The following is a 22,040-nucleotide window of genomic DNA, read 5'->3' on the forward strand; positions in this document are numbered from 1 at the left end:
TCGCTCCATTCATTTGCGTCAAATGAATTCACACAAATGCCAAAATATTCAATTCAATTGAAGTAATTGATAACACCAATCTATAATTTATTGTGATTATGATAATCCAACCCAACAAAAATTATCATTTTTCTCGCCATTTTTTCTTATGTATGTGATGTTAGCACTTTTAATGTGTTCATTAAGCAGATGTAGATATGTGCGTATAAACGTAGATTATGAATATTATAATCTTGATCGTAATGTGTCGTATTTAATTTCTTTATTTCAAATTTAGTATATATAAATAATTTTTCTTTTCAATTCAATTTCAATATGAAATTCGTGTATCATAAAATTTTTCTGGAAGTAATTACTATAATTTAATCAAATATTTCCATTTAAATCAATAGAATAGTGCAATAGCATAAAACTTCTAAAATTATCATAATCAAAAGTAAAGAAAAAGGCTATACATAAACTTCACAGTACAGTATAATAATTTACAAACTGTATGTTTGAGTATTTAAAGATCAAAATAATAATTACAACACCAAACACTACAAAAGGATTCCAGAGCAGCTTCAGTTAAGCATTCCAACTCTTTATCTCAGTTAGATCCTCGGAGTCTAAGTCGTCATCAGATCTCAAATACCAATCGCCAGAGTCAGCTTTGACCTCTGTTCATGTGACGCGCTCAAAGGTCCAACGGGTAGGTCTTCCTAAAGAGTTGTGGTCATAGTAGGTGTATAAGTAAGCAAGGCCTACTGGAGTTCTAACTGTACCCCTATACATATATGTACATAAGATTTGGTGTATCCTACTCCTAGGGAAGTCGAATGGAATACTACAAGCAAAATCCATCTTTATCATGACATAAACCCTAGGGTCATTCTCTACCAATACAACAAATTTAAAATGATTTACACGCTGGTATTCATTAAATACGTAATTTAATCTAAAGTTTACAGAATTATCTATTAGCTTAACTCTTCCCTACGGATTCGTCATCCTGGTTTCCTGAAATTATCAATAAGGATGAGCACCTATCTTATCATTTAAAACATAATATTATTTTAAAGACTAACATAAAAGTACAATCATGGTCATGAAATACAAGGAATCATAATAATATAAATATCAAAGCAATATATTAGACATACACATATTCATAATTATTATGTTACTCACTTTCGGACACGCACATTCAGTGCACTGTGATCATAATTATACGATGCCTTCAGCAGTTCTTGAGATCCTACACAATTAGGTAAATAGTTGCCGGTTAGCCCATGTATACGGATACAACATATACAATAACGGGTCCCTTAGCAAAGGTATAGTTAGGAAACGAGTGTGAGGCCATGTGGTGCATTCGCTACAGCGATAAATTCTCGCTACAATGAACCCTTCTCTCGCTGCAGCAAAAAAATCAGACAAAATTGCACTTTGCTATCTGTCATTCTAATTACAGCGAGAGCTCCTCGCTACAGCGAGAGAGCATCGGAATGCTTGATTTCTGGATGCTTTTCTCGCCACAGCGAGATATCCTGCAACCTACATCATTTAAACTCTCTAAAATTCAAATAACTTCACAAATATAATCAACATTCAATGCTATAATAAAAAATATAAAAACGAGGATATTACATCGTACATTTATGTTTCATTAATAATTATTTTGAGTAACATATAATATACATGTACATGTATGTCATGCTATAAATAAATAATAATAATAACAGCTAATGTTAAAACTAAACCAACAAATTTCAAAAGAAAATAGCAAAATTTAAGGTTTTTATTTGGAAAAAATTGAAAAAATTATTAAAATATAGTGTTTTGAAAAAAAATTACGAAAATTTGAGAACTTTTCAAGAATTGTCTTTTGGTATTTAAAATTTTTATTATTATTTTTTAGCAATTTTTTATTTTTTTATTTTTTTAAAAGATTCGTTGACAAGCTTTGCTTTTTGATAACTTTTTAAATTTTTTCTTAAATTGCACTGATAATTTTTAAAATATGCTATTTTTTCGTTGTTTTATAGTATCTTCACAAAAAAATTGTTAATGGTGATTTTTTAACTTTATATTTTTGTTATTTAAAAAAACATACTTTGTTATATATTTTTAAATTCTATATATTAAAAATTAAACCAAAATTTAATATTTTTGCGTAGGCTACAAACATTTCGAAAGGTCCCTGTGCCTCGGTACCTTCAAATTTTTGCTTGCTTAGTATTTAGTATTTACTAATGTGGTGCCAATCCATACCGTCACCCATTGCCACCCTATTTTATGTTCTCAACTGCAATTCAAGACTCAGCAACCACAGTGAGTAGTATGCTACGAGTAGACAATTGTGAGAGCATTCACCATGGTCAATCCAGGACTGAAAGGATTCTCTGTTACATTGTGTTTGTTTTTTAAGGAATTGTATTGAAAAATGTTATAAGGGTAAAAGCTTTGTTATATATCGCTGACAAAATTTACTTTCTGTTGGACCATCATTAACTTATATCATAAATAGCAGTGGAATTTTAGGTGGGAAGAGTCAGTGTTATATATGTTTACGGTGAAAAATGACAGTTGTAAACAAATAATCCAAAGATCAATCTGGGGACTGGATTTAGGTCCTCTTTGGGTTCTTTTAAGTGTGTTGTTAACGTGATGCTCAAATTAACGGCGTAAAAGAGTATTAAGCGGGAATAGTGAATAATAAATGTGCAGAATTAAATCAAACGTAGATGCTTTTACAAAAATGTAACAAACAGGAAGCCAAGAGTGTACAAAGATACAAGCAACGAATACTGAAATTAAAATGCAGAAAGGTAAATGTAGAGATTTAAAGGTGCGTGAATATAAACGTACGACTCCTCGCAACGGCGAATAGCGGCCACCGTAGGTCTCCTTGTAGCTGGTGTCTGGCGCGGTGCAGGGTTTCGGCGTCTCAGAGTGTTTAGGTGCGGTGTCTGGGTGCAAAAAGTCGTCCTTTGTGAAATAATGCTTTGTAGTATTTATAGACATGAAGATCACCACCGTTTTCCATCTTTTGCGGGCACTTCTTAGTAACTGCCTTCAACTGTTGATGCTCACTATCCACGATTGCTTGTGATCGTGCTGTTTGTTGGAGCTGTAACCGCTATCGCCCATGATCTCCTTTGCGTAGTGGTGAATGTTGATAACTACTGGTAACCGCTTTTGGATTTTTCAATACTCCTATCTTTCGAGTATTTCTGAGAGAAACCTAGAAAAACTCTTTTAATGTTATGGCCTTGGAATAGTTTCTTCTTGACTTCTCTTTTCGAGCTATTCTGGAGTTTTGAGAGTTTGTCTGGGTCTTGTGGACTTAGAACATTTTGCTCATTTCTATTTTTCGAGCAATTTTGGAGAGACTCTTGAGCTCGACCATATTTGTGGACTTAGAATATTTTCTGACCACTTCTTGTTTTTCGAGCGATTCTGGAGGAAATCTGGAACTCAGCCAAGTTTGTGGACTTAGAATATTTTCTTACCACTTCCTGCTTTTCGAGCAGTTTTGGGTGTCAGGTACTTGGAAACTCATCAAATATTCCTCAAAAAGCCATCAGTTTTTTGTGGACTTAGAATATTTTCCTGTTAGTCCTGTTTTTCGAGCAGCTTTGGGTGTCAGGGACTTAAAAACTCCTCGAAAAACCATCAGTTCTGTGGACTTGGAATATTTTCTTGCCAGTTCTATTTTTCGAGTAGTTTTTGGTGTCAGTGACTTAAGAATTACTCAAAACTTCTCGAAAAAGCCTTTAGTTTTGTGGTCTTAGAATATTTTCTTGTCTTTCAAGCAGTTTAGAGAAAAATCAACAATGTGACAAAAATCTCTTAAAATAGCTCGAAATGTGTTCTTTTTAATTAAAACCAAAGATCTTCCAATATTCTCTTATGTTCAGGTTTATCTTTGGCTCCTTCTTGACCCTCAAAACTTGTTGAGATGTAGTTTCCTTCAAGATGATTTTTAACTTAGAAAATTTTCCTTATCCCAAACAATATATATATAAAGTTGTAAATTTTTTATTAAAATTTATTTTTTATTTCATTTAAACAGTACATATTTTTAATTGTTTTATTTCCTTTTTTGTTTATTTATTTCCTACCTATTTTTCATTTCTTCCGAACATTGCAAATTCATTTCTAACTTTTTATTTTATTCTTGCCATGGGGATGCCGGCATTGAATTTCAAAACCAGAGACAAACATATTTTGGATTGATTATCCTTGACCATAGATAGTGGAATGGTGAACAGACGTATTTGGCACTTAACTATTAAGAAAATATTCAAAATTAATTATAGTTTAAGGTTTTCAATCAACAATCTCCGTCCTCTTCCTTGGTTTTAAAAAATAAGTAAGACTCAAATTTGAGTGAATATAATTGTTTTAATTATCTGGGAGAAAATTTTGACCGTTTATAGGTGTTTTATTTTATTCAAACGAGTTTGTTTCTAAAAAAGGAAAAAAAAAAGTAAATTCAAACTGATAAAAAAAAACTTATAATTTTTTTTAACTTTTTTAATCAAATAAAAAAGACATCAATGATTTGTTTCTTCTCAAAACAAACGAGCTCGCACACAGATTTGTATTAAAATAACCTTTTGTCCATCAATTATGATTTCTTGACACATATTGAAAGTACTTAAAGAGGTAAATAGAAATGAAAAAGAGGGAGCGATAAAATATGATAAATAATATAATAATAATTAAAATAAATAAAAATAATTGTGAAATAAGAAAACAACTATTGAAAAATTTGTGTAATGCATATAATAGTTGTTTATTTTATTTTATTTTATTTTGCTGAATGGAAAAGAAATACAAAAGAATTAGGTTCTAAGGAAAATAGTGCCAGCTGCATCTAGTGCTAGACTTAAGTGAACATAAGGAGGAAGAAATCAGCACCTTTTTTTGCTAGAATATCTTTACAACAATTCCCAATCATATCAAGTTATTCACTTTTACACATGGCACGTATGTCCTCGTTCAATTACATTACACTCAAATATCCAATTTTCATAGAAACTCTACCACAATCAAGCTAGTTCATCATACACATGTCCAACATTTATTTCATCATGCTTAATCAAGGATCTTCTATCAAAACATGTCTATTCCTACATTTTATCCCAACCACATTGCAACTCATAGCAAATAAACGAATTCAAAACAAAAGGAGATAGCGTATAGTCTCTTCTTATCTCGGATTGAAGAGCCACAACACAATTCAACAATAGAAATGCTCTCCACATGGGTTTAATTCTAAACACATGAAAAACTCCATGAGAAACCAAAAAATCAAGAAGAGGAACAAAAAACTGAAACCCTAACCCATAGAACGTACCTCTAAGTGCTCCAAACATGATTTCAAACTTCAATCTTACACCTAAATGGCTTTGGAGACAATTTAAACAGTGAAATAGGGTTGAGAGCCGAGAGAATCAAAGAAGAGATGAAAAGAAATAGTAAAAAATGAATTTCTTTAACCCTGACCCTTCAAATATCCCATAAATCACGACACTCTCGCCACATCGAGTCATCTTTCGCTGCAACAAGATTTTAAAGATATCAAAAAGTGTTGTTATAACTAGCCTATAAATGTTTCTCCAAAGATATCAAAGAAGAAGAAGGGAAAGCCTCCATTTCATTTTGAACACCCTTGATTCTAGCTTCAAGCTATCTTTTTCGCCTAACTATATTACCAAAAATATGTTTGTTGAAATAATTAGACTGGAAATGTACCTCTTAGAGCTTGGTAGACAAATTCCCATGATGTTTCCAAATCTGGGCAACCACATTAAAATAATCATTGTGAAGGATCCATAAAAACGATCTAAAACTATCTAACGCCACTTACTGAAGAGTGGTCAATTTTCAATAAGCCACTTACCCAATTTTTTGGAGAAATCATCATTTGACACAAATTCAAAATGCACTAATAAATAAGAATTTTAGTTCTCTCTAAAACAACAGGTATATAATTTAGAAAATAAAATGATAAATAATGTATTGTAATTCAATAACTAATGTTCGAATTTAAAAATTTATAAAAAAAAAGTCTTTACCAAAAAAAAAAAACACATACATATAATTTATACTATAAAACATGGTTCAATTAACATCATTTATATACTTTTTTTTATTATAACCCTTATTTTAGAAAAAAAAAATCGCTTGAACAATTGTGTATGATGTGGTCTTGAACGTCATAGGTCTCTCTCTTATAAATATTTTATTAATAATAAATATGTTATCACGTTAAATAGATGATAGCTTTAAATTTACGAAGGTATGAAAATAAATCGTTTAAATCAAAACACATCTTTATTGCTGTAGTATGTTAAATTTTAATTTATAATTAACTGAGATTTTAATAATTCTTTAGATTTTAGTTTATCTAACAAAAGAAAGATGTATTTAATTTAATATAGTATATTGATATTTAAAATTTAAATTTAATAAATATAAAAACAACAAATGCAAGGAGTATCTTATAATTAAATAAAGATGAAAATAATTTATAAAAATACTATTGTTCAAAAGTAAGAATTCAAAATGTTTATAACATGGGAGTGGACAATGATTAAAACAAGAAAGTTGTGTAAAGTATGGGAAAGAAAACGAATCGAATTTATATTTAAAAAAAAATGCAAGAGGACAGTGTATATTATATGATAAAAGGTTGGAATTTAGGAGACTAATCATTGGTAAAATGATAAATCACGGCTCAAAATCTTATAAAATAAAAAAGGTCTATATTTGTTGTCTAGTTGTTTTTTAAACAATATTATTTCATATATAAAATGATTGAAAAACCAAAAAAAAAATAAAAAAATACACAAGTTAATGTTTGTTTAAACTTGCATGGATTTCTAATAATATTACAGATACACAACATTCGTAAACCGGTTTTTGTGATAAGTTTTCATATATATTTTTTTTAAGAGAAAGCTCATACAAACAGAAACCAAAAAGAAGTATGGGAATGAAAAAGAGATAAAGTGGATTGTAAATGATCAAATCTACACACTTACGATCTGTTTTATAGCTTAATATGTGTGTTTCTGACAAACAGTATTTATAAATAAAATTATTGTTGCTTTTTTAATCCGTTTATTTTACTTAAAATGAGATTTTTTTCATCCAATTATTGAAATATAGGCTTGTTCTTAACTTAATGCATCGTAGGTTAATGTTATCAATATAATCTTTTAAAATTAAAATTACTAATAATTTTTTTAGTCATTTATCATGCATGTTAGTTTAACATCATTGACCAAGTTTTGTTTTATAGGAGGGGACGTCATTGACTACATCAGCAAGCTAGTATAGTTGGGCCAACCCCTGAAAACAAAAGGCCTTAATCGGATCAACAAAACCGAAACTAAAATCCTTTTAACCTTACACATTGAGTTGAATGTCTCAAAAGCTCGATTGGTAAATGACCAAGCTCTTTAATTTATTTTTACTTAAAATAATTTCTTTAAATAAACGGATAGATTACGCTTTATTGTGAGTTTTCTTTAAATTACAATACCCTTTCAACCTATATAAAAAAAATACATTCACATATTTATATAAATCATCACCTTCACAATGTAGATAATAAATTAGAAGCTTTTATACAAAGGCTAGTACAAACTTGACATTGTTTAGAACTTTTAAGAACTGTACATTGATACATGTAAAACACTTAATTAAATAAAACTCATGGTCATATTTATTGCTTAGTTTACATATATTTATTATTTAGTTTGGATATATTTTTTATTAATCAATCATGACATAATATTCAATTGCTGAATTATTTTAAAATAAGTTCGTATTTTATTATATTTAAAATTAAAAACAAATAAATACAATATTTAATGTATAGTTTATTAAAATTTAAAAAAAGAATCAGAATCATTGTAATATGAAATTTATTATTTTTAAAAAAATTAACATATATTTAAGAATGTACAAAGTACAGTGTAAATTTATTATGAAATATTAATAATAATTAATATTATAAATGTTTATTATATATTTTAAAATAAACGTTAAAAAAATATTTTAAATCACAAAATTATTTAAATATTGTTTCTGTAATTTATCAATTAAAATTAAAACTTTATTTTAATAAAATACTCATATTTAATATTATTATAAATTATCAACGTGAGACACTAATCTTGATCTGAGAATAGATCAAAAGCGCTGATCATTCTGCCTTAGATTTGATCCTATTTGAATTTATCTGATTTTTAATTGATCATTAATAACGTTGGTCCGTAAAGAACGAAATAGAGTAATGATATTAGAAATTGGTTAAAAGAACAGAAGCAGGTGAAAGAATGAATGACGGCAGTGATTAGCCGCCACCACAGCTATAACATAAGCCCAGTGACAGAGAACGAAAAAAAGGTCGTTTTCATTCAAACTAGTCGAAAGATGGTGGGTGCAATTTTTCTTCATGCGTTTCAAATACGTCTTTCACTTTCACAATGCCTTTAAATATGTTAGCTGTCTCAATATAATACTAGTATTTGTGTAGCTGTAAATATCCCATAACCTGCGCTTATCACATCAGTGTATTTGTCAACTTTATGCAACACATTCATATTTTTTAACATGTATTTTAAATATATGATAAATAATTATATGAAATTACTAAATTTAATATATTAAAAAATTTAATTTTTGATACAAAATTATTATTTATTGTATAATATTAAATATAGGTTTATATATATAAACATGTTTTAAAACTCGGATGCTGCAACTGGCAAGAATTTGAAAGTGTTTCCATTATTTAACATCCAGTGAGCAAGTGTAAAATGGTTTGAAGGATAGAAAATAAGGGAAGAAGGGGTTATTTTAAAACTATATATACTGTAGAGTACTCCTTCAATTAGCTGTTATTTAAAAATTATTTATGTTAATTATTCTTTAAAAGTGTATATATATATATATATATATATATATATATATACATATTGGAAATTTAAAACACGCATAATACAATAAAATATAATTTTCATTCTTAAAATACGAAATAATCTTTTTACTGTATTAATTTCTTATTTCACATAGATAATTTAATTGTTTTTTTATACATCAATATAACGGTTGTTTGCTACCTATTTCAAATATTTAAAAATTTTACGTTAGAAATATTAAATTTTTTTAAAATTTTTTTATAAATATTGGAGATCGTTTTAATTTTTTTAAACAATTTTACGTTAGAAATATTAAAATTTTATATTTAATATAAACATTTTCAATTATATTTTGTAATCAAATATTTCAACCGAAGGCGTGAGAATGTAGAATTCTCATGATTATATAATTCTTACAAAATTATATAAAATTTTTCACTCATATTCTTATATTAAAATTTTTATTTTTTTAATTAAATAAGCAGAAAATTATTTAAGAACACAGATACAATTTATAAAAATAAAATAAAATTTTGAAAGAAGCGTTGAATTTTTTTAAAAAATTAAACCAAATAGATATCAAAATATTTTCATGAATCATTGTATGACATTCTCTATAATACCCTAACCCCCCCCCCCCCCCCCCCCAAGGCCCCCCCACACACACACCGTTAATGCATAAAATAATTTTTTTTTAATATAAAGAATTTAATCAAATATAATGACATTAGTTTTTCTACAATTGATACCGTTTATATTTATTGTCATTGTGTAATTCTATTCGAAAAATGAAGTTAAACTTATAAAATTTTACAATAGAAAACAGGCCTGTAGTCAGAAAAAAATAAAAAGACACGTAATTTAATGATTTCTCAAAATTTAAGGTCGGTTGTTTGATGATAAAATGATGGTTGGTGTAAAAGTTATTAACTAATAACTTATAAAATAAAAAGACGCGTAACTTATAAAATCATTTTAGCGAAAAAAAATGATTGGTCAACGATTCTTTTTCTTTTTTTTTGGGAATCAACAATTAGCTTCTTATATTTATGTGTACGGGATTTCAATATTAGTTACATCTAAAAAAATTGGAAGTAATAAGAAATGTAATAATTAATATTTATAAATTAACTTTTTTAATAGAAAGACTAACTTAATATTAAAAAGATGAGTACTAAGTTAGTCTTTTCATAAAAAATAAAAAATAAATCAACGTATAAATATTATTTGTTACCTTTCATATTGCGCGCAGGTATTTTCTTTTTGAGATTTAACTAAACTTAATTAATGATTAACAACAAACTTTGATTATATGTTTTCAATATATCACACTAAACCTTCTGTCTGCAAAATCATTTGTCTTCTTCCTTGTTTGGGTTGTTGTGCCCAATAGTAATTATCATGGGTTTATTTGGTGGGTAGGTAGTTTGTTCGTGTCTTGCTTTAGACTTTGGAGGCATCACCTGCTATTGTTGATAATTCGATACGTATTTGTTTGTTGTTACAGTATGTAATCGTGCTATTGTGTATCAATAATGGGATGTGCCAACTTTCGTAACTACCGTTAAACATGGGTATTATAAGGCAAATTTTACTTTTATTTCTTTAAAAATCACATTTAATATTAATTAAATAATTAATGTAAATACAACTAATATAAAAACTTAGACGAGCCAAAGACTTATTAGGCTTTTTGGTATTCAAGTCAGTTCAAAACGGGACAAAAGCAAATGTTAAATTAGATACAATATCTAGTAGATGAGAGAAAAGTAAGTAAAATTAATCCATAAAGTATTATTCTTGTCAATGTGTCAATATTTTTCTAATAATTTAATCAACAAATTTTAATGTTATTAACAGTGATGTTGAATGTCAATTTATGTTAATATTTACTTAATATTTAATATTTATTACGTCTGTAAATAAAAATATGTAACGTTTGTCATATTATATACTAGTTAATTAATAAAAATAAAGGTAACATAAAAGATATAATTAACTGCGTTAATAGGAGTTTGAAAATATAAATAAAAATTTATAATAAAAAATATAAGTAAAATTTTGTATTTATTAATAGTGTAATAAAAAATTTTAAAAAACTTTTAAAATATAAGTAAAAATTTATATTTATATTATTTTAATGACACGTGTTTCTAAAATATTATATTTTAAATTAATTTTACATCGATTATAAAATAATCAATTTAGAAAGTAATATTTTTCATCAATTTTAAAACAAAATTAATGTAAAATATAAAATTTAAATTTATTTTTATATAAATTTTCAAAATAACATACATAAAAAAGTACTTGTTACACATGTTAAATGCAATCGAGCTAAAAAGTTATATAAATTTTGGAATATTATATTTATAAACTTAAAAAAATATATAATTTTTAACAAAAAAATTAATTTATGTAAATTATATGTCTATTTTATAAAATTATTTAAGATTTATCGAATAAAAAATTTGAAGAAGAAATAGATAAATTTATTTTTCAAAATTTAAATTTATTTTTTCATTTTTCTCAAAAATTTTATATTTTTTACTTTTTTTGCTTCATATTTTTTAAAGGTACTTTCTATATTAATTTAATTTAAATTAACATAAAAAAGATTTTTTACATATATTATTTTGGTAAATGATCCTAAAAAGTTTATATTATTTTAAAAAATTATAATATTTTTTATTAAATCAGTTAATTATTAATTGATATAAAATTTTTATGTTAATTTTTTTTAACCGTGCATGAGTTGTTTGAAGCTTCTTACTTTTTATTGAAATACAAAATTTTAATAAAATTATTAATTTTCTTGTAGATGTTTTAACATATATGAGCATGTTGTGCCCTCAAACTACACTGTATGGGCAAATTTTAATATTTTAATCTTAAATTTTAATCATTTAACTTCAACTTTTATTTTGTTTGAATATTCTATCATTTTGTTTTTATTTATTTCTTTTTATTAAATGTAACAGTTATTTATCACATAAAATATTTTTATTTATTTTTTGTCAAATATGATAACTAAGAAACGATTAAAAACTGTAGTTTAGATAAATTGTTTCAAAACGAAAGAAAAAATGATATTTTCTACTGTTAAAGTAATACTTTATTTATAAAAATATGATAAAATACAAAAATAAGACAGATAAAAAATGATTAAAATGAAAAAATTAATTTTTAAATTAAAATACTTGCCAACTCGATTTGTATACCTTACTACCAAGATCCAATTGTCAACATGAATGTTAAACTAAGATAAGTTTGGTAGGTTGATTGAAATAGTCTTATCTACGGTGTAGTTTGAGTTTTAAAAATTCAGACTCAATCTTAAGTAAATTTACATTTATTTATAAAATGTGAGCTATCATTCATAACAACTATTCTTAAAAATTATTTAAAATTTACAATCTTAATTCACAAATTTACTACAATGTATCTTACTTATTATTATACTGTGCATTTTTAATTTTAAAATTTAATGTCTTTGAGTTTTACTTCTAAAAAAATGTTTATTGTTAATAATTAAGATGTTTATTTTCTTTTTTATAAATGAAATTAAAAGTAAAAAATTAATATAATATATTTTAATTTATATTTAAAAATTTATTATAATTTAATCATTTTCGTACAACTAACAGAAAAATTTACTAATTGAATTAAGTTCAACCCAGAAATTGAATCGCCACGTGAGGTTACCTGATTTCTTATTTTTATTAAACATTTTTTATAATTTTTGTGGGTATTTTATTTTTAGAAATACATTTTAATATTAAGTTTTTATTTAAAAGCATTTTTGATGAATTTCATTAAATATTAAACATTGATGTATAATATATTAATGCAAAAATATTATAATATATAATACGATGATAAATTAATTTGTATTTAAATATTATATAATATAGTATGAAAATATTAAAAGGGGTATTTTTTTAAAGTAAGCTTATGAATAAACCAACATGACATTTCAGTATATAGTGAATTAGGTTGGGTTAATGAAATTGTAATTAATAACTAGATTAATCTAACCGCAATTCAACTTAAATTTTTGTTAGCTTACAATGCATCAATCTAAATATAACCGATTTGATTGGACATTCTTAATTTTTAACGAATGCATAGAATGTTACTCCCCAGATTGAAAATGACTTGGATTGAATCATTGACAATACTAACCTCCTACTGCACTTTTTGACTTCAACATCAAGATAAATACTGTCGCAGTTTCGGCTATTCAATCAATAGTACTACTTTTTCTACCTAAATTTTGTAGCAGTAAATACTCTTTTTTATTATTATTTTTTCACGTTTACATGCCCATTATTTATCCCTTGCAACTTTAAGTTTAATTTTATTTTTTTCATGAAGATTTCTTCCTAAAATGAGACTCACATTTTTCACGTAAAACGTGCGCTGTACTAGTGGGTCATAAAACTTCTTTTTTAATTTGGACAAAAAATTAAGAAATAATATTATATACTATTTTGTACAAATTAAAAATATTATTATACTTATTGTTGCCCACTCTAAATACGCGTATTCTAAAAAGTATATATAACTGAGAGCGCACACAAAGTATACGTACAAGTGTTGGTAAATTTATATTTTTAATACTTTTTTTGCAAATGATAAATTTTATAATTTAAAACTTAATTAATATTTATTATGTCAATTTATTTCAACATGTACTATGTTAATTAAATTAGAAAGGGTAAATTACATGTTTACAAATGATTAAATTATCTAAAATTTAATTTATAGAATTAGTATAACAACACCACTAAATCAATATAAAGTTTACCATTTAATAAAAGGTTATTAGTAGCTTAACGCTATTTCAACCATAGTATGAAAAAATACCATCAGTTAATGAAGTAATTAATTTGGTTATAAAATATCTCAAATTTTATTGAATAAGCTGTAAGGTTAAATATCTCATCAAACACACTTAAAAATGTCTTTGAATTGATAATATATATAAATAACAAATGAAAAATTTTCTAAGAGAGGTGTTTTGTCACGCTCAGCTGCGGGAGGCCTGCACATAACTATAACTATCATTAAAGTAGACTAATTAACTTGTTTAATAATACGTGGTTGGAATAAGACGGATAAATAAGATGCAGTTAGCTTAGCTATAAAGGCATTAATGCTCTCCTTGCTTGAACTGACAACAATCAAAGGCTAATTTCCCATGAACAAATGAAACTGAACAGTGAGCACAATGTGTCAAACTCCAATCGTGCCAGTTATTTGCTATGACAATTATAAAGAGAATTTTGGGAGGAGATAATGTAAAAATAAAAATAAAGTAACGGACAAATAAAAGTCACGTAGATGCATCGCATTATTCTCCTTTTGCTTCCGTTGTCCATACTTTTTTTAATACAATTGTTGGGCGGTCGTAAGAGGCAGAAAGGTCTAATCTAAAACAAAGAAAATGGAGGAACTAAAGGGGGGCGACCAATTGACGAAAGATGACACGACGCATAACTATAATAATTAAAATAACTGCGATAACGATGAATAGAAGCAATGGAGAAATGGAGAGTTAGGTGAGAGCAAAGAAAAACCCCCTCTACCCACTTCGTCAAGCTTCTTACTCATTCCCGTTCCGCTTCCTCTACTTATTATTATTATTATTCTTAATTATCTTATTGTTATTATTCTCCTCCTTAATATTCCCTTTTCTCACTAATAATGCTAAAACACACGCGTCCGTCCATTAAAATAAAGTAAAACGCACTGTCTTATGCATCATAAAAAATAAGCAAAACAAATAAAATGTTTTTCAAAGGGGAAATGTAATAGAAGCTTCGGTTTAGAAAATTTGTGATAAATTCATAGGGGAAAAAGCCGACCACGACCCTTGCGAAAAGCGTGTGTAATTCTCTCGCCTTCCCTGTCGCTATCCACTGTGTTATCTAAACTAAAGTGCCATTGGGGCGTGAAATTGTAATTGCGTCCGTGTGGATTGGGTTTAGTTTGGTCCAAATTGACATTGGATGTTAGTGCTTCTCAAAAATTCTAGAACCCACGCACGTCCCTTGGGGTTGGAATATTGTTGTTATAAAAGAGTACCGTTCAAGAATCCATGAGGGGAATAATATCACTCATTGCCCTTTCCTTTTGTGTGGGGAGTAATGGTAGTTGTCACCCAAATTCATTTCGAGGGTTGGAACCATGGATTCTGATCGTCTCACAAATCCTTCCAATAATTCAGCGTCTGTTTCGAGACATATTACAAACCCACTAAACGTAGATCAACCAGTAACGTTTAAGAAATCGTGGATCCATATGCATTCAAACGTGAAACCCAATACGTTATTGGTTAACTCTCCCTTCTTCCTTTTTGGATTATATTGCTGGGGTTGGGAGTTCTTAACCGCTCTCCTCCTTTTTAGTTGTTCCCCCTAATTAAGCTTCTTCTTTCACTATTTTTTCTTTCCTTTTTTTTTTTCCCATAGAAGTTAGAAGTATTTACATCGGATTGAACAAAAAGGTTGTTCTTTTTTTTTTGTTGGGGAAGGGGGTTAATAGTAATAAGAAAAGAATTGTAAAGGGCAAATCGGGAAGAAATGTCCCAACGATCGGTGCCGGCGCCGTTTTTGACGAAGACGTATCAGTTGGTGGATGATCCGGGGACGGATGAGGTGATATCGTGGAGTGAGAGTGGCAACACTTTTGTGGTGTGGAAACATGCAGATTTTGCTAAGGATTTGCTTCCTAATTATTTTAAGCACAATAATTTCTCCAGTTTCGTGCGCCAGCTTAACACCTATGTATGTTTTCCTTTTCCACTGCTTTTTACTTCGTAATCGCTTACTCTCTTTCTATTTATTTACTCTGCTTGATTTGGTTGATTTCCGTGCTAGCTTGAATTTCTAGGGTCATAGTATATAAAAAAAATATTATGATACATATCTTTATTGAAATAATTAGATTACAATTATGAATTAATTCAATGGTTTGATGGAACTTTTAAATTGATTATTACGTCTTTTGGAGAAATTAAAACTCTCATGCGATAAAAGAGTAGTAATAGACAATGAAAGTGTGAAATCAACTATCAATGCCTATTTTTTTCACTTCCCTTTTAATTCTATTTTTTTCCTTACTTGAAAATATTTTTGTTCAACTTAAGGTACTCTTTTTTACAATTTTTTGTTTGTCTAGATCGTAAGTAGAACGGATAAGGAGGAAAAACAAGTGTGTCAGGGATAATGAGGCGTTCAGATAAGAAGTGTTTCACGCCTTTTTTGGATCGGGAGAGATGAATGAAAAGAAAATGATAAGCAGAAGAAAACAATTTGAAATTGATGAAAGAAAATAAAAAATTATTTATTTATCTATTTTATATTAAACCATGCAAATGGGTATCTTCGTGAACAGGAAGAAAAAGAGAGAATTTTTTTTATATCAATAATTTTCAATTTATTCTCGCTGTTTCTAAGCAAACATTTATCTGTCTGGTTCTCCGATTTGTGTTTTTAAGTTCCAAAAATCGTTACGCTCATTTTTATCAACTTTTATTATTTTTCAGTAGTTTTTATTATTGCAAATAAGAACCCAAAGAGGGTTCAAATTTTTCGGCGAAAAGGGAAAGGAGAAAAAAAGGTCAAAAATTAAATTATCATTATTATTGGAAATAAATTCGACGTTTTTGACTTTGCAGGGATTCCGAAAGATCGTGCCAGACAAATGGGAATTCGCAAACGAATATTTCAAGCGAGGCCAGAAGGAGCTGCTCTCCGAAATCAGACGCCGCAAGGCCTTGCCTCAACAGTCACCACAACCGCCGGAACCGGGAAAATCCGTTGCCGACGGTAACTCTCCATCAAAATCCGGCGCCGATGACGTGGGGTCCACCTCTACCTCTACCTCGTCCTCCGGTTCGAAGAACCCGGGATCAGTGGAAACGACAGCCCCTAATCAACTATCGAGCGAGAACGAGAAACTGAAGAAGGACAACGAAACGCTGAGCTGTGAGCTGGCACGTGCGAGGAAACAGTGCGATGAATTAATAGCGTTTCTGAGGGAGCGTCTGAATGTGGGTCCCGATCAAATCGAACGCATCATGCGGCAAGGAAGTGGTGGATGTAACCAAAACGCGGTAGGTGAAGGTGGAGGAGAGAGTTTGAAACTGTTCGGTGTTTGGTTAAAAGAGGAGAATTCTCCAGACAAAAGAAACAACCAAAAGAGGGCCCGCGAAGACCCAATGGGCTTTGGTGGGCCTGGCGTTAAGGAGTCCAAGACCGTTGTTGACTTTGGTGCCGTAAATGTCATCATGAAGAGCAGCAAGGTTTGCAACTGAACAATATTAAGGTCCTTAACTCGCCACGTAGTCGTAATCCATTTAGCAATTTTCTTTTTTAAACGCAATTAAAGGCAAAAGAGGCTAATGCAAAAGGAAAAGGAAAAGGCTATGCGATAATCGTGGTTGGGTGAAAAGACCAGATACGCTAGCTAACCTCTTCTTCCTCCACATACCCACGCTGTGTAATTTTTAATGTAGGTCAATGTTTCTATGTATACTGATATTGGAAAAGCAGATACTGATGATGATCAACGTGTGGCTTTTTATGTCAATGAATATAGTGGTTATTTGACAGTATTCTGTTTCATTTGAAGATCACTTATTTAACATTTGTTATTTATTTATATTATATCACACTATTAATTATGTTTATTATTATTTTTTCTCTTTCTGAAGCTGTAAACATCTATTGAGGAGCATGTGACTTATCTAGAGACCGATAAGTAATTAATTAAATTATTAAGAACTAAATTATAATTAAATAAATAAAAAGTAATTTTAAATAACTGTTTATTAATAGAGTTAGCAGTTATATATATATATATATATATATATATATATATATTTAAAAAGACGTAAAACAGGTTATTTTTTTAACCGTGATGTATTTTTTCTTTTAAGATCCTGTAATACTTTTCTACCATTATTGATTATGTAAAAACACTTACATAGGTCTTGATCTTGCTCTGAACGTTTTATGATAATGATGATTATATGCTTACCACATTAGCATTTTAGGTAGTGGGATTTTAGCAGATCTTGTGTCTTTGTTTATAAATTTGTCTTCGATTATTAGTTAATAAATTGATGTATCGTGCGAGAAAATAGCTTTTGAGCTAAGTACCGCTGTCACAAGTCGATATGTATATGAAATTATGCGCATGCAATAGCATCGGATTTTCTCGAATAAGTAGCGAACAGGACGTCCAATGCCAGCAAAGTTGTCCGAAATTGCCAATGAATGAAGCTACGGCATGACATAATTCAACGTCATTGTTTTGTTTCCTTTACTTTATGCTTTTATTGCATTAACTTAGATTCTAAGAGGATATCCATCGTTAGATGGGGGTAGGTTTCACCACATGACTCACCCAAGAATTTAGATCCAATACATCCAACGATGAATATCTTATTTAGGGAATAAGAATTTCTTTATCCTCGCTATCACATGTAGCTTCTTAGTGCTTCCCCTTCACCCTGTTAAGCCAGTGCCGTAATAAAGAAGAAAAGATATATAACTAGTTACGTTATTAATAAAAATACGTTTAATTTTTTTAAGTACTTTTGCTGGTAAAATTGATTTCACTTCCAGAATACATAATTAAAAAGTTGATTTCTGATGAATACATATATTTAAGATCGTGACTGTAACTTCATTAGCTATAAAAACAATTAACAATAAAAATAAATAAAGCAAAAAAGATGAATAAAGTTTTCCAATCCGTGCTCCATTTTATTGCACAACAGGACGGAAATATAATTTAGTGGGTCCCACCAAAGTTAGTTAATTTCTGCCACTATTCACTCTCAAAATAAATAGATAAGTGAAGTGAAATTGACCTTTTTCATATTATCTTATTTGAGATTCCTCCATCTTACTAGATTGTAAATCCGACATAATTTTTTCCGTCAAATGATAGTTTTTGGTCATTCGTCTTTTTGTCTAGTTTTGGTCCTTCATCAGAGGGCAAAAAGTTAAATTCATTATGTTTTTGCAGAATTTATATCAACGGAGGCCCATTACATTGAAAAATGACAAAGATTTGATGTGATGGGTAGGGATATAAAAGTGGCAATCATTGTTGGGCCGAAAGATTGTATGGCCCAAACTGTGTCTGATTCCATTAAAATAAAAAAGGAAAACGCGCAACCTGAAATGCAGTTGTAGAACATTCGTTGAATTACCGGAAAGTGCAGAGGGAGATTTTGTGACCTTGTTCGTCGTTCCAATTGAAATCGTGGTGTTGTCTTCAGTCCTCAAACGACGATGGTAGCATCATTTCTTTGTTAATCTATCTATTTCTTTATTCACTTAACCTCATTCACAATTCAATTCAATTGCTCCTCTTTCGTCTGTTGCGCTTTATTTATTTATTTATTTTAATGAAATCGATAACAATCATTAGTCGTAGTTTAGCATTTACAATTTTTTGCCGATTTTCACTTCTTCTTTTCATATATCTGTTTAAGTTAGTGGCATCCTCTTGGTTTGCTTATCAAATTTAGGGTTGAGAACCAAACAATGAAAAAAATCATTAACTGATGCAATTTCCTATTCAGTCATCTCTGTATAGAGGGGATTCTAGGAGGTACAACAATAAACCAAAAGGACGCCATCATTTGACGCAGCAGAAGAAGCAAGAGATTAGGGAAGCTTTTGAATTATTCGACACCGATGGCTCAGGTTTTTTATATACACTTTACTTTACCATCAAAATAACACTATGATCGAACAGTTTTTGTTTTTATTATTATTTTTTAAATTAATGCTCTCGATGATTTGTAGGTACTATTGATGCCAAGGAGCTGAATGTTGCCATGAGGTATTGTTGTCTGTCATTCACAGGCTTAAAATGTTTGACATATTATTTGGCTATGTTCTTTATGTAACACATATCTTATATTGACAGGGCTCTTGGCTTTGAGATGACAGAAGAGGTATTATCTGCATACCAGTACTCACATACATTCAATTTTCTTATGATTGAATAATGAATGAAGTTTTGAAAGTTACTAATTTCAATGATTTCCTCTGTGTGGCTGTTGTTGAGGGAGAGCTTTCCTCGTCTTTTATTGTTTTAACATTTACCCGTGGACCTGTGGTTGTTCTTATACTTTTTCTGGGTTAGGGAGTTGATTGCTTGTAATGACATCTGATTCTAGCATTGCAGTGATTTTTGTACAAATTGTCCAGGATTTCCTGATTCTATTCTTCTTGTTAGAGTTCTGTTTGCATCTCTAATAAATAACCTGTTGTGTCATCTCAGCAAATCAATCAAATGATAGCGGATGTGGACAAGGATGGCAGTGGAGCAATTGATTATGATGAATTTGAGTACATGATGACTGCCAAAATAGGAGAAAGGGACACTAAGGAGGAGCTCATGAAAGCTTTCCATATTATTGATCAAGATAAAAACGTAAGGTTATTCACTGCTATATTTCACCTGTACTTATTGATTCTTATTGCCTGTGGTCAATTCAGGGAAAGATATCTGTAGCAGACATCAAGCGCATTGCAAAAGAGCTAGGTCAAAATTTCACAGAAAGAGAGATCCAGGAGATGGTTGATGAAGCAGACCAAGATAGTAAGTTATCCCAAACATATCCTTGACAACTCTCTAATTTTATGGAAGAACTTTTACTTCTCACATTGCTGATTTGTATTCTTTGGTTAATTGGGTGTGGATGTGTGTGCTTAAGATTATGCTGACATAATGTTGTTTGTATATGAAAAAAATATTGTCTTTACTTTGAACTTCTAATTGGCAGTTTTCTGCATTTGAAGTATATGTACCATTGATCATAATTAAGTACCACAAATATATGCTTTAAGGTTGCTTTCTGTATTTTTCCATGTTAGCAAAGCTAATGTGTGGGAAATAGTGATGTGCTTAGCCTTTGTAATATTGTTTAATTGGAATGATAACCTTTATTGGCTCCCTTTCCCCTTTACAAAACAAAAAGAGTTCCAGATAATATATTTAGCTTGAGCACACCAGGTGCATACATATGTGAGCAATGAAAAATAAAGTTAAAGGAGAATATGAAGGTAAGAAAGATTATAAAGAAAAAGTTTGCAATCATCTCTCATTTACTTATTTTTGAAATTTCACGATAAGAGCTCACTAAATCGTACACGTGATTTACTGAAAATGAGAAGTTTGTCATTCTGCCTCTGTTACACTAATCTCCCTGAGGTTTACCAAAAATATTATACAAAGTGGTATATGTGTTTGGAAAAGTTAAATGGGAATACTGCTCAATAAAAATTTAACATTTTTGAGAGTACTTTTTGGAAGATAGGGTTTTTACGTTGGGTTCATTATTCTCAGGGGAGGTCAATGTATTATGTTCTCATGTCTGATGGATGACAAATTCTGTAAAATAAAGGGTAAAGGAACAGTAAAATGTTTGCCATTCTTTTTGAATTGTAGATTTAGTGATCTAGCCTTATTTGCTTACACGTTAGACATAGCATAGGTTTATTACCTGTTTGTGTATAATTTATGCTACCACAGAAATGAAAATAACCCAGCCTGAGGTCTTAAAAGCAAAAGGAAGAAAACATTGCCTTCTGTGAAACACAGTTTAAAGCTTTCTATAATAGAGGTTTAGTCATTAACAGCTGGTAATTCAATTATAATAGGCTACGAAGCAACATTAATTCATTCTGATGCTAGTTATTTTTTCTCTTCTTTTTGCCCCCCCGGTTGGGGGGGGGGGGGGTTGCATTTTCTCTTTTGCTTTTCCTCTTTGTAATTTTTCCCTATGAATGTGAGATATCTGATTTTTGGCCTTAAAATGTGCAGATGATCGGGAGGTTAGTCCAGAGGAGTTTATCAGGATGATGAACAGAACTAGCTTCAGTTACTAGTAATATTTACTTGGGGTAGTTAACAATCTTTTGTTTGGCTGGACTACTAGTACAGGGAAAAAATGAAGTTGTACTCGCTATTGTGCAAATTTAATGAATGACCCCAATGCTAATATTCTGTATTGCATATGAATAACATTGACGTGTGGCCAAATTTCGGTGTTCCGACTCATTTTTCACATTTGTACCAAAT

At 29.3% G+C, this 22,040-nt stretch overlaps 2 protein-coding genes across 2 annotated transcripts; both read left to right on the forward strand.

Annotated features, from left to right (window-relative positions):
- The first annotated feature begins 15,026 nt into the window (after nt 1-15,026).
- On the forward strand, nt 15,027-17,555 carry LOC113869091 (heat shock factor protein HSF24-like). Its single transcript, XM_027505234.1, has 2 exons — nt 15,027-15,715; nt 16,609-17,555. The coding sequence occupies exons 1-2, from the start codon at nt 15,512-15,514 to the stop codon at nt 17,245-17,247; spliced, it is 843 nt and encodes a 280-aa protein (XP_027361035.1). The 5' UTR covers nt 15,027-15,511; the 3' UTR covers nt 17,248-17,555.
- Nucleotides 17,556-19,128: 1,573 nt separating this feature from the next.
- On the forward strand, nt 19,129-22,029 carry LOC113869441 (caltractin). The gene is made up of 7 exons (XM_027505762.1): nt 19,129-19,240; nt 19,531-19,654; nt 19,757-19,793; nt 19,881-19,908; nt 20,238-20,390; nt 20,456-20,558; nt 21,783-22,029. The coding sequence occupies exons 1-7, from the start codon at nt 19,238-19,240 to the stop codon at nt 21,845-21,847; spliced, it is 513 nt and encodes a 170-aa protein (XP_027361563.1). The 5' UTR covers nt 19,129-19,237; the 3' UTR covers nt 21,848-22,029.
- Nucleotides 22,030-22,040: the final 11 nt, after the last annotated feature.

This window comes from Abrus precatorius, unplaced genomic scaffold (genome assembly GCF_003935025.1).
Source record: "Abrus precatorius isolate BTA unplaced genomic scaffold, Abrus_2018 Scaffold6, whole genome shotgun sequence".
In the NCBI taxonomy this organism is placed as follows: domain Eukaryota; kingdom Viridiplantae; phylum Streptophyta; class Magnoliopsida; order Fabales; family Fabaceae; genus Abrus; species Abrus precatorius.

Excerpts from the sequence above, each read along its gene's own strand:
- LOC113869441 (XM_027505762.1), top strand. Across the intron at positions 19,655-19,756 it reads ATTCGACACCGATGGCTCAG|GTACTATTGATGCCAAGGAG; the intron begins GTTTTTTATATA and ends GATGATTTGTAG. Across the intron at positions 19,909-20,237 it reads GCTTTGAGATGACAGAAGAG|CAAATCAATCAAATGATAGC; the intron begins GTATTATCTGCA and ends GTGTCATCTCAG.
- LOC113869091 (XM_027505234.1), top strand. The coding sequence starts at position 15,512 with ATGTCCCAACGATCGGTGCCGGCGCCGTTTTTGACGAAGACGTATCAG. Across the intron at positions 15,716-16,608 it reads TGCGCCAGCTTAACACCTAT|GGATTCCGAAAGATCGTGCC; the intron begins GTATGTTTTCCT and ends TTGACTTTGCAG.